Below are 13324 nucleotides of genomic sequence, written 5' to 3' on the forward strand. Positions count from 1 at the left end.
AGCATTTCCTTTACATACTTAGACTTTCCTGTAGGAAAAATCCTAGAAAAATATAGTTCTTGAAAAACATACTAAGCAAAACTAGAAAAATATAAGATTATTGAAATGGAAAGGTAGATTTTTATCTATGTCTTATAAAATTATCACATCCTTACCCCTCTATTATGTTATATATGAGGAAGGATATTTTAGTCTTTTACTCTTAATATAGAGGTGAATCAAATAATTTCAGACACTAAATTTCAAAATTGGTTTAATTTAACTTTTCACTGATAAATGTTATGCAATAAAACTGTTTTTTTTGTTACCAACTCATCTATCTAGTACTCTCTTTTTTTCGCACTTTATGTTTTCTTTGTGTAAAATAATCAAAGATAAGAAAAAAAATCCCTTAAGACAAATAATGCTTTTCTTTTACATTTTCCATTTCCCTTGCAAGCTTCGCTTAAAAGAAAACTCACTAATAACGTTTCTCCCTCAAGACTTAGTACTGCTAATAAATTCCTTGGATTGAGTCATCTAAAATTATAATAAAATACCAAAAATAATATTTTGTGGTTTTGAAAATGATATTTTAAATAAGAATTGAAAAATCAAAATCTCATTTAAGAAAAAGGGTTGTTTAGATAAGGATTGGGTGTTGGTCACAATTGATAGTAGTTGCCTAATCTTATTGATTTTGAGCCATAATTGGTGGCACATTGTTGGTTTAATTGTGAAATGGTTGAGTTTTTTTCAGTTGCCGGGCCCACTGTTCTTTATCCAATTTGATAAATTGATCCATGCGGTTTCTATCATTTATTTTCTCTGCCCACTGCTGGCATATGGGTGGTTTAATTGTCAAATTCGGCTAATTCTCCCTAGTTTTTCAAAATCTCAAACTAATTTTGTTACTTTTATTTAAAAATAAAAACTTGTAAAGGAGCTCAATTGTTCTGATGGAGATGGAGATGTTTTGAGTAAAGACGATGGTGGTGGTGTAGTTGTTTGTTGTGGATGCAGTGGTAACGGTGCAAAAGTGTTTCTAGATATTAGTGTTTAGAAAGTGGCTTACAAATGTAGATGTCGAAAGTATTTTGTGTACATTTTGGATATTCACGTCTAGAATGAAAAAAAAAAGTCTTTGGATCTCGACGTCCATAAGTTATTTTTGGATGTTTTGATAAGATTACAAATGGTAATATCCGGTAGTCACTTATCAGTTTTAGAAATGTATTATTTGTGTTGTGGACACGAATATCTAAAATGTTAAGGATAAAATAGTGAAGTTCTCTACAGGTGTTGGGTGCAGTCATAAGTGATATGGTGCAGGGAGAATTACCTATGAAACTCATATCGTTGAGCTATTTCTTCCAAGGCAGTTTCTTCCTCCACCCCTACAATTTTCTTTCTGCACCCCCATAATGTTATGCAAAGATCAAACTGTGATGTGATTCCATCAAACTGTCTCTATTATTTTCTAAAAACCCTAAAATGCACTTGAATTGTATTTATTTTTTTGCATTCTGGATTATGGAATCTGGAGGATTGACACTTCCGGTAAAATTTCTGATCCACCAATCCATAAATCAAAATATGCATTTCACATTAAAAAATTCACCAGTCAAAGAAAGCATTCCGGATCCACCAATCCATAACAAAAATATGCATTCCGGATTCAAAAATCCATAATTAAAAAAAAAGCATTCTGGATCCACCAATCCGTAACAGAATTAGGCTTCTGGATTCAACAATCTGAAAATCAATAATTTATGCAAAATTTGCTTCCAGAACACCCTCTCATCCGAAAAAAAAAATGATTCAATTCTGGATTGATGAATCCGTAGCACACTCCCAGATCCCGATTTTCAGTAATCCGGTGCCTTTTTCAAATAAAAGGTCAAGGCCAGTTTTGGGATTTAGAAAATTGTGAGGTGCAGGAAAAAAACGTAGGGGTGCAGGAAGAAGAAGCCTTCTTTTAATTGCGAGGCCCACTTCTTTTTTCCAATTTGATAGATTGATCCATGTGATTTTTATTAGTGTTTTCTTTGTTTGTGACATGTAGGCAGTTTAGATTTGGTTATCTGAGCCCTTTTTGTTATTAATTTAGGCCCATTCTTTCTAGGGCACTTTTTTTTGCTTTAATAGTTTTGCTTGATAATGTTAAGGTGTAATAAAAAAGGGGGTGAAACATTTTTTAGTTTGTACCGATTTATTTAAATAAAAATTAAATATAAGTAGTTTCATACGTATCATAAAAGTTTTCGCACCGGTTCCTTTAAATAACTTGGGTCCATTTTACGTTCTGCCACCCTTTTTTCCATATATGTACCCCTTTTTAGCTTTGTAAAAATCTAGGTCAGTTTGTTTTTGTGCACAATATTTTTACTATTTGTCACAGGTTTTTACATATACCATCAGTTTTTGTTAAACTATATGGGCTTTCATTCGGCCCAATAATTTTACTAATTGACACGCGGTTTTAATATCCGCATCCCTTCATTTTTTTAAATCTGCGTCTACTGGTTTTGCCCAGCATTTCCACTATTCGTCACTCGTGCGTTTTCTATCTGCACCTCATTTTCTCTCAAAAACCTGGGCCAACATATTTACTATATATCCTACCCGCTTTTTCATATATAACCTATAAGCCTGAACTCATTGGGCTACCCCAAAATATTTGCTATTTATCATCTCCTTTATACACCCCTATAAAAAAGTTTGGGCCAGTTCGTATGACCAAACGTTTCTGGTATTTGCCACACATTTCTTCACATATACAATCACCAATAGTTTTTTGTGAAATAAAATAAAAATAGAAAAAAATGAAAAAAATGAAAAATGTAAATTTTTTACAACGAATGCACTTAAATAAAGTTTAGATATCCCTATGACCACACACGTCATTTGATATTTAATAAATATAACCATGCGGGTATTTATATCACCATACACATCATCTTATACTTAAATCTTCTGATAAAAATTAATTTTTTTCTTCGAATAAAATTCACACAATCAATCAATCTTATCGATGATTAATTTATATTATATTTATTTATTGTATGATTCGTAAAAATTATTAAGCATAGTTGCTCAATTTTCTTATACTCTAATCACATGAATCCTAAAAAATTTCAAAATATTAATGCAAACAAATTTTTTTACCATTAAAAACTACGTAGATCCTGATTTGTCATTGTGAATGAAAATACGTAGAACCAAGATTAATCATTGTCGGTATCGAATAAACATTTTCAAAAACATATTTTCCATGCATTTTGTTTTTATTTTTGGGAAGAAATAAACATACTAAAATAATCACATTTATTTTGTATATTTAATCATCTCTGTTTTGTAAAGGTACTTTGTTCGTCGTCCCGTTGTTGTGACAATAATAATCTAGTTTCGTTTTCATAAGTCAACAATGATGATAATTCTGATAAGTGGTTAGATGCCATTAAATATTAACTTAAATCAATGACACAAACAATGTAAGGGACCTTATGAAATTTCCAAAAGGATGTAAGAGTGTTGAGTGTAAATGGGTCATTAAGACTAAGCATGACTCTTTTGACAATATCGAACATTACAATGCTCAACTTGTTGCCAAAAGTTTTACTCAAAAGGATGACTTTGACTATAAGGAAACATTTTCGCTTGTTTCTAAGAAATATCATAGCATTAGTAGCTCATTATGATCTTGAGTTGCATCAAATGGATGTTAAAACCTCCTTTCTGAATGAGAATTTAGAAGATGATATTTATATGAACTAGTGTGGTTCAATGGAGAAGGAAAGGAGCACATGATGTGTAAACTTAAGAAATCAATATATAGACTTCAATAGGATTTCAGGTATTAAGACACTAGACGGTCTAGTACTTGTTAGATGATCTAATACCCATAAGACAATTTCATAATAAGAAAGTCTATGGATTTTTATTATAACAAACACTACATTAAGATATTTATCAAAGCTACTTTATGTGCATACTTAGACACAAGTACACTATATAGTCTATTAAGATTAAACCCGTTAGACGGTCCGACAGTATTAAAACGATTAGTTAATCTTGCAATAATAAAACTGTTAGACGGTCATGTAATATTAAAACTGTTAGACAATCATGTAATATTAGAACTATTAGATGGTCATGTAATATTAGAAATGTTAGACGGTAATGTAATATTAAAATTGTTAGATCATCGTTGTGCAAAAAAGTAAAGAAAACAAGTTGATTCTCAAGCTTTTCCACCAATGAATTATTCATTAGTTGATAATTATATCATTCATTCAATCATCTAAACAGATTTGAATTGACCAAACATGTGTTAGCTAAAGACAATCGAACATCATTAATGAAACATGCGTCCATTAACTTATTCAGTACCTTACTCGTCTCCATGCATCTATTCGTAAGGTTTTTAACGATTTACCTCTTGAATCAAGTGCCTAAGAGATTGTTTAGAAAACTAAACAAGAGTTTAGTTAAAGACAAAATTGAATTATCAAAATGTGTTTAAAAACAATTCCCAAAACAACAATTAAACTCAAAAGGATCAGATATTTAACACAATAAGATTTTGAAGAACAAAATTTTAGTCTCATAGAACCTCTAAATTTATTGTGAGATTACAAGATAATCAACCTAAAGGAGTTTAGCTTTCCATGCGGGAGGTAAATTGAAAGAACTATAAAGAAAAAAAATAAAGAAAACTAAGAAAACCTTAATGTTATATTTTTCGAATGTCACTGTCAAGCTTTGACGCTCCATGATTTCTCCTTTAAGCTTGTATCTTTATATAATTTTTTCCTCTCTTAGGATCTCGGAAAAGTATTCTAGTTTGAATTTTTTTCACAGTTTTTCAGTTTCCAACTTTCTAGAATTCTCAGATTTTGTTTCCTACTTAATCGTGAACTCTGTTTCTTTGTATCTTTGCAGATGATTTGCTTCCAAAATTTTTTTATGAGATATTGTAGATTTTATTCTCTAATTCTTTAACTCAAATTTTGTTTTTCATTTTGATTTAAAGAAACAACTTTGACTTTTGTGTTATTCAGACCATTCACAATGGTAGAGACTTCCTTTAGATCATCTAGTCAAACACTTCTATTAAGTCATCTATTGCGTGTAACCACTAGATCATCTAGTCAAAATTAGTAAAAATAATAATTAAGACCAAAGTAAATAAAATTAGATGAATCTAAATTAAAACAAGGCGTAATTACCTATTTGTCCCTACAGTTAAGGTCAATATTCAATTTACTATAGTAGTTTTAAAAAAAATCAGTTTCGTCTAAGGTTTTAAAAAAAAATATGCAATATGGTCCATTTTGTTAAATTTTTATTAACAGCATTAACTTTTGATGATATGGCATACACACTGTCACTAGTATGCTCGAGTGAACTTTGCACTTGGGACACTTGGGAAAAACTTTTAATATGTCATTATTTGACATTGAAATTATGTGTTTAATATGAAATTGGGAAAAGGAGATGAATGGTTCAATTGCAATGAGTGATTGCAGCCACAAACACTCTACCCAGAATAACCACCAACAAACCCATTACCTTTCTAATTCCTTGCCAGCGGCGGCTACTCGCCACCCTCTTCGATGTCAACTCTTGAAGATGGAGAGGGACGAAGTTTCTTTTGTTTAGAATTGTATTTCTTATGGGAATCCTTTTTTTCTTTCAAAGTTTCGAGGTTTCTATCACTCCTTAGGTTCGTTCTGGGAATGGTGGTTGAAGTGTTGTCGAAATTGGTCTTTGTGGGTTCCTAAGCCGGAGAATGTCGGTGGGTTGAACGCTAACGGATTGTACCATGTAATCAACTTTTGGCAGTGTCCAATATCCCATGGAATCGTACCGTTGATGAAATTTCCCTGCAATTCGAGTTTATACAACCGGTGACACCTAATGAAATATGGATTTTGATCGGTGATGTTCGACGAAGTCGCGAAGAAGATCACAAGATTAGTTGCATTCCAAATGGATGCAAGTAAAGAGGTTCCAAAGGATTTTTCGGAGATGTTGAAGTACTGCAAGTTACCTACCTAAGCTCTCCAGAATTTGACCTATGCATGCTAGTGACAGTGTGTATGCCACATCTTCAGAAGTTAACGACGTTAGTGAAAATTTAACAAAAATACCAAATTGCATACTTTTTAAAAAACTTTGGGACCAAATTGAATTTTTTAAAATTACTGTAATAAATTGAATATTTACCCTAAATATAAGAAAAAAAAGGTAATTATACCTTAAAACAGTTAATTTATTAATGATTAGAATCCTTTAAAGTATAAATAAAATTATAATCATCAACTATCTATCTAATGCACATACTTAGATCAGTGACAATCTATACTTCATATAAACACTAAGACCATTTACATCAATGAAATTTTGTTCAACTAATGTAAAAAAAATAAAAATAATTACCTTTTATTTGTAAAACAAACCATCTACTTGAAGAATTCTTATCAATTAAATGTAAATATTTCACCTTCGTTTAACAAACTAAAACATTTTTTTTCAGCATGTTCTCATATCAATTTCACTCAACTTCTTTTATCTCAATTTCTTCTCTTCTTTTTCTACTTTGGGAATGTAGACTTTTTTCCCCATTATGGATTGAGTGTCCACTATGGATTGAGTGTCCACTGTCCTTTTTCTAATTTTATAATTTCATAGGTCATAATATATATATATATATATATATATAAATAAATACTAATGCAAAAAGTATAGCATTAAATAGAATAGTGTTCGAAGTTCTTTCTAGTAAAAGCTTTGATAGAAAAGAAATTTGAACAGAAAAAGAAAAGAAAAATTAGTTACTGAAATATCATAAAATAAAAAAAATAACATTTAAAATTAAACAAAAGAAATCAGAATGATTAGTAAATTTTAAAAGACACGTCTAATGTTACTACCTTCTTTTTCAAATATTTATGGAAAAAACTCTCTTTTAAATCACTTCTATTTCAACGGTAAAATCAGAACTAATTCCCTTTCTTGGGTGTAGATACAAAATAAAGTAAAATTGAATAATGACACCGAAAATTAATGTGAAAAAATCTTTCCAACTTGAAAAATATAAACTCATCGGACCTAATATAGAAAAATGTCTCAACTATGAAAGTAAAATTACAATATTTGTTTTTCTCACCTGTGCAATAATACTCAATCTCATCTAATAAGGATGAAATACAATGTCTCTTTAGTCTCCCACTATGATTTCTAATCCCACACTAGTGGACTATTCTCTTATTTATTATCTATATTGCTCTTTTCACTTGCTTGTTTTTCTCTTCCTCACAAATTTCCTTTACATAAAGAGATAATGGATAATTAAAGCTGATTACATTTTGAAGAGATATAATTTCCAAGACTTTTGGATTGATCATCAATGAATATATTCATTGAATCAATTATCAAAATTCATTGGTTATGATCCCCATTAAAATGAGGAACGATTCCCAACGCCATGTACCACTGCCACATTTATCCATAACTTCAACTTTGTTAGAAAATCAATCTAATGGACAGAATAATTTTTTTTATAAATATTACTTGTGTTTAAAAATAGAATTATACCTCATATTTTCGTAAAGAAAATAAAAACATTTATTATCTTAGATTTTATTTATAGAGAAGAATTTTATTTTGTATAACACTCTTTCATCTAATCTATTTATTAATAGGTATATACTATTTAAGTATAATTTTTCTTAAATTTTGTTTTATGAATTTTAGCTTAATTCTTTACATTTATTTGTATTTTATTTTTTTATTTTTAATAATATTTTTTATATGATAATATATGATTATTGAATCTTGAAATATAATTTAATCTAACCTAATTGTCATAATATTTATTTAAAAATAGAACTATAGTATATTAACGGCTCATTAATTTTTATACATCCATATAACAACCGCTTTTTAATAATAAAATATTAAATTAAAAGGAAAATATAGTAATTATAATAAAAATTACTTAAAAAAGATACCAGAAAGTTATAAGGGTTGTATGAGATACAAAATGAACTGCTAAATATCATAACTTCTAAAAATCATATAGGAAAAAGATAATTTTAAAATGTCTCTTTTGAAAGTAACTACTGAATCACAATATTTTAATAATAAAATATTAAATTAAATCAGAAATTACATTATTTAATAAAAATTGTTTTAGGGTAGTTATCTATATCTATTTATATGTATTTTCTTCTATATATAAAAGGAATTTCACTCTTTTAACTTTTTTTAATTTTTTTATCCTTATATAAATATTTAATTTTATTATTATATTATCAACATTATGTTATTTAATTATTAGAAACAGTTTTAAATGTAAAACAATTTTTTTAATTTAATTTTCTGAAATATATCTCTATTTCTTTAATTTTTACTGTTTTTTAATTTATATTTTTAAATTTTTAAAATTTTATTACTGTTTTACTCACTTTATTTTATTTCTCTTCTTCCTCAAATATCTTAAAACTCAATAAAATAGATTTCATACTTCTTCTGTTATCTGTATTTCTATACACTTAAATCTATATTTTATTTAAATATATATATATATATATATATATAAAAATATTATCCCTCTCATAAAGATAATAAAGTTGTTGCAGAACCCAATAAAATAAATCATAACTCTTAAAACAGAAAAAAAAACTTTAATACTAAAAAAATATACCCTAGTAACCATCAATTTTAATAATATAATAATATATATTAAGATTTTAAATTAAAAATTAAATAAATGTAATTATTTTTTAATGATATTGTATTTTATTAATCTCAAAGTATTATCTTTACCACTCCTCTTTTCAAAATAAGTGTTTTGAGTTTTAAAAAATAGAAATTGTGAAATATTTGCTGGAGTCACGCAACCGTTCAACAACACCAAACGGAGTTCTGTTTTTCTTACCAACTTCAAAAATAAAACCGTTGATCTCCTTCCACCACCCTTCTCCCTCCATTTCTCTCCCACCCTGTACATTTGAGTTCCGTTCTGTTCTTCTTTTCCACAAACCGACACCAACAAAACATGCCCAACAAAACATACCCAACACAACCTTATTAAATGCAAACTCTTCTTCCACTCTAGCAATTCTCAAAACACCAACAAAAATGGAAAACCAAATCCACAAATTCTTCTCCTTATTCCTCTCCATTTACCTTCTCGGTTACTTCATCATCTTCCGCAAATGGGCCCCCAAGATCCGACCAGAAGCCTCCAGCTGCCTCATCTCCCTCTTCCACGGCACCCCGGCGGCGCTCCTCGCCGTCGCCGCCGTCCTCTCAGCCGAAAGCCGCAGCCTTGCCGCCGCAAACACGAACTTCCAGAACCTCGTGCTCGACTACAGCGCCGCCTACTTCGCCGCCGACCTCGTCCACCTCGCCGCGTTCTTCTCTGGCCGCGGAGACCTCACGTTCGTCTTCCATCACCTCGCCACTCTCTTCGTGATCCTCACGTGCCGCCACGTGGCGGCGCACGGGGCAGTGGCGGTGCTCACGCTCCTGGCTGTCGCGGAGGCCACCAGCGCGCTGCAGAACGCGTGGGCACTGGCGCGTGCGCGGAGCGACGCGCCTTTCGCGGCGAGTGTAGATAGAGTTCTATCGGTTCCTTTTTACGGGTTGTATTCTGTTGTACGAGGTTTGTTGGGGCCTTATGTTGTTTTCCAAATGGCGGCGTTTTACTCAGGTGGCGGTGCTGAGGGTGTTATTGCCACGTGGGTTTGGATTTCATGGGTCGTTGTGGTGTCGGTGGCCATTGCTGGGAGCGTTGCGTGGGTTTCCAATCTCTGGATTGAAGTCTACACAGAAAGATCAAGGAAAGTTGAACAGAAGATAAGATAATGCATTAATGTTGAATTTTCGCATCTTGTTAAGTTAAATATGTATTTAGTAGCTTGTTTATGTAGATGTTGTTCTTAAAATATATATTCGGGTATGATTGTTTTTCTTATACTAAATTTATGAGATATAAGGATATTTTATTTTCTAATTTGGTTCCTATTGAATTAGAATGAGTTATGATTTATCTCTTTTTTTGTGGGTTTTCTAGACTTATGCAATTATGGTTAAAATTTATCGAAATGAAAATTTTTTAGAATAAAATAATTTTCATAATAAAGTTTAATTTTCAAAATACAACTTTGCTTTATAATTTTTTTTCTTTATTTTTTTAGTAAACTCGTACCCTAAAATTTATTTTTTTCCTAAACTTTTTTATTTTATAACTCTTTTTTAAATATATATATTTTTCACTTTGAAATATATTATAATTTTATTAATTAATTAAAATTTAAATACTAAAATATTGACATATATGTTTCTTTAAAATAATAATATATATTTTTAATAAATAAAATTCTTAATACAATGTGTTTATACAAAATTAAACAAGCACAAAGTAAAAATCATTAAAAATAATAATATTTTTTATTTATTAATCAATTATTTAAAAAATATCAAAATAAAAATAATATTTTATACTAAATTTTGTGATTTCAAAATACAACTTCATTTTTATTAGTCTAAAATCTTCTTTAGAAGTCATACTTCCAAAACACACCTATTCATTTATATAATTTTTTAAAATTTACTCATATCAATAAAAAAAAACTATTTGCTCTTGCTAGAAATGCACGAATATGATAAAAAAAACACTGTTAGCTTTTTGTGTGTGGATAAACTAGGAAGAAATTTTTTTAATCTTTACTTTCAACCTTAAATAAAATAATAATATTTGTAACCTAATTCATATTCATATGTGCATTATTCTATTCGCTTGTGTGGAGGTGATATATTTTGGCAAGTACTAAACTTATGAAAATAAATAAGAGAAGAACAAATAAAAATAGAGGAAGTACATAGAAAAAAGGGGAATCAGATATATAAAAGGAGAGTAGTACCATGCACTCAATAAGCAGACATGATGAAAAAACTAAAAAGGAAAGAGAAGAATAGGACAAACGAATATAAAACAACAAAGAATATGATTAATAGAATGCAAACTGATTTTTTAACAACATTTTATAACAATAATATATTTAATCTTTTAAGTTAAAAGAATGAAAAACATTATTAAAATGGTTATCTTGTGATTAAGGGATTTCAAGATTGGAAAATTATGATTTCACATCTTAATAAACATTTGTCATACTCTTTGTAATAGTAATTAATTATTAAAAATACATTTTTTAATAAAAAAATAAGAAAGAAAGGAAGTAAAATAATAATATGTATAGATTCCTCATGATATAATTATTATTTAAGAGAGATGATGAAGAAGATTGAAAATATAATATCATGCAATTGTTGTAAGGACCAAGAAAAATAGTTTGAGTAGAATTGATATAATTAAAATAGCATACGAATATTTTATTATTAAAGTTAAAAGAGCGTGTAAATAGAAATTCAATTATTCAGGTTTTATTTTAAAAAGAATCACCATCTCTCTAAAAACTCACTTGGATGGTGATTGATACAAGATAAGTGCAAGATGTCACTACTTGAGAGCTTCCCAAACTCACAAGATAAGACTAGTAGAAGGAGAACAAGTCTCACACAAATCTCTCTTAATTTGAGTAGAGTAACTTTTCTTCAAATTCCAAATCTGAATTTACATGAGCATAACACCTCTATTTATAGTGTAAGATTGCTGAAATTAAAGTGGGAAAATTCAAATGAGAATCATTTGAATTTAGCGCCAGTATATGTCACAAGGGAGGTGTGACTTGGTTTCTTTCTTTGGCACCTCCTAAAACTACACCTACACCTTCTTTTTATGTCACATGGAAGGTGTGACTTATCTTTGTACATTGACACTCCTTATATCTATATCTACACCTTACTTTTGTTTATTTTTTACTATTTGGACCCTTTATGTGAGCCACTTATTTACAACATTTTGCTAATTATTTTAAGAAGACTAATAGGAAGAACTTCAAGTGCTTTGGCCCTTGTTCATTCCTCCTTATGATGAAATCTTTCTTTGCTTGTTGAGATGACCCTTCAAGTACAACATCCTTGGTCATCTTCATGTATTTTGGGTTTACATCACAAATAATTGATTTCAACCTGTTGGAAAAATAGTTGAACATATTGAAAACACTTACACAAAACTTACAATAGGTTCCAAGTACTTTTAACATACTAACTCAACAATTTAACTTGTTAAAGTACTTACCGCAGTCTAAAAGAACTTCAACCTAACATACTTTAACATATTTAACTATCAGTTTAACTTCCAAATTTAAACTGTTTAAACTTCCACTTAACTCCAACCATATAATCTTAAGTATTGATACTTATGTCCCCTCGTGACTTTAACCATCTGCAACAACATTTCCTTTCCCAGGATAGTACTTCCACTAAAATTAATAATCTTTCAAAACTCCATCCATCTTCTCCAAAAGGAATTATGCATCGTTCATTACTCGGTCGATCACAATCCAGATTCCATTATGTACTATCATTGTTTGTGGAAAAGGAACTACACATATAACAACACAACTTTGTGTCTACTCAGTCATGTCCAATGGTAGTAACATTATTCTAGGTCTTTGATACTCCACTTTAGTCTTATAGGTCAGACAAACAAGGACTTATGGAGCCACATCCTCTTTATGTCGAACCATAAAATAAACTTCTTCAAATATTATCTTAGTTATGCTTGATGCACATTAAATCATCTTTATAACTTTTATACTAGACTATATTTTCTAACTTCTTGTTTGTAAACACAAACAACTTATCCTAAACCTCATAATTCCTCCTTTACTTCCATAATGAGATTCTTAGTCCACTCAGTTCTTAATACTCCATCAATTTGAGTCTTTAACCATTACATCTGACACTTGAAATGTGTCCTTGCTCGTGGCAGTTTCAACCAAATTTTCCTTCCCTAGATGATACACAAACCTGAAATTTTACTCCCTTATTAACTTCACCAATATCTTTTGTCCCGTGTCTAGTCTTTTATGATAAAAACAAGTACTTAAGTTTCCAATATTGAATGTAATTAATCAACCTCCTGTAACAATAAATTAAATCCAATAATTTTCGTTTCCATGCTAGTCTTGTAACGACATCGTTACTCACTCTTACCGATTATATTTGGATCTATCGGTTGTCTTATAAACATATTCATTTTTTACTTAAAGTTTTGGATACCCGAATCTCGTATCTACTTGAAAAACATTGATGTTTCATGCAACTTGATTCATCATTGATGGGAAAAACGCACGATGAAGCAACACACACAATCTCGAATCAACTGCAAAAAATAAACAACACATGATTTAACGTGGTTCGGTCG

At 29.8% G+C, this 13324-nt stretch overlaps 1 protein-coding gene across 1 annotated transcript; it reads left to right on the forward strand.

Annotated features, from left to right (window-relative positions):
• The first annotated feature begins 8892 nt into the window (after positions 1–8892).
• Positions 8893–10006, forward strand: LOC137837136 (TLC domain-containing protein At5g14285). Its single transcript, XM_068646007.1, has one exon. The coding sequence runs from the start codon at positions 9130–9132 to the stop codon at positions 9856–9858; it is 729 nt and encodes a 242-aa protein (XP_068502108.1). The 5' UTR covers positions 8893–9129; the 3' UTR covers positions 9859–10006.
• Positions 10007–13324: the final 3318 nt, after the last annotated feature.

This window comes from Phaseolus vulgaris, chromosome 4 (genome assembly GCF_000499845.2).
Source record: "Phaseolus vulgaris cultivar G19833 chromosome 4, P. vulgaris v2.0, whole genome shotgun sequence".
NCBI classification, from domain to species: Eukaryota; Viridiplantae; Streptophyta; class Magnoliopsida; order Fabales; family Fabaceae; genus Phaseolus; species Phaseolus vulgaris.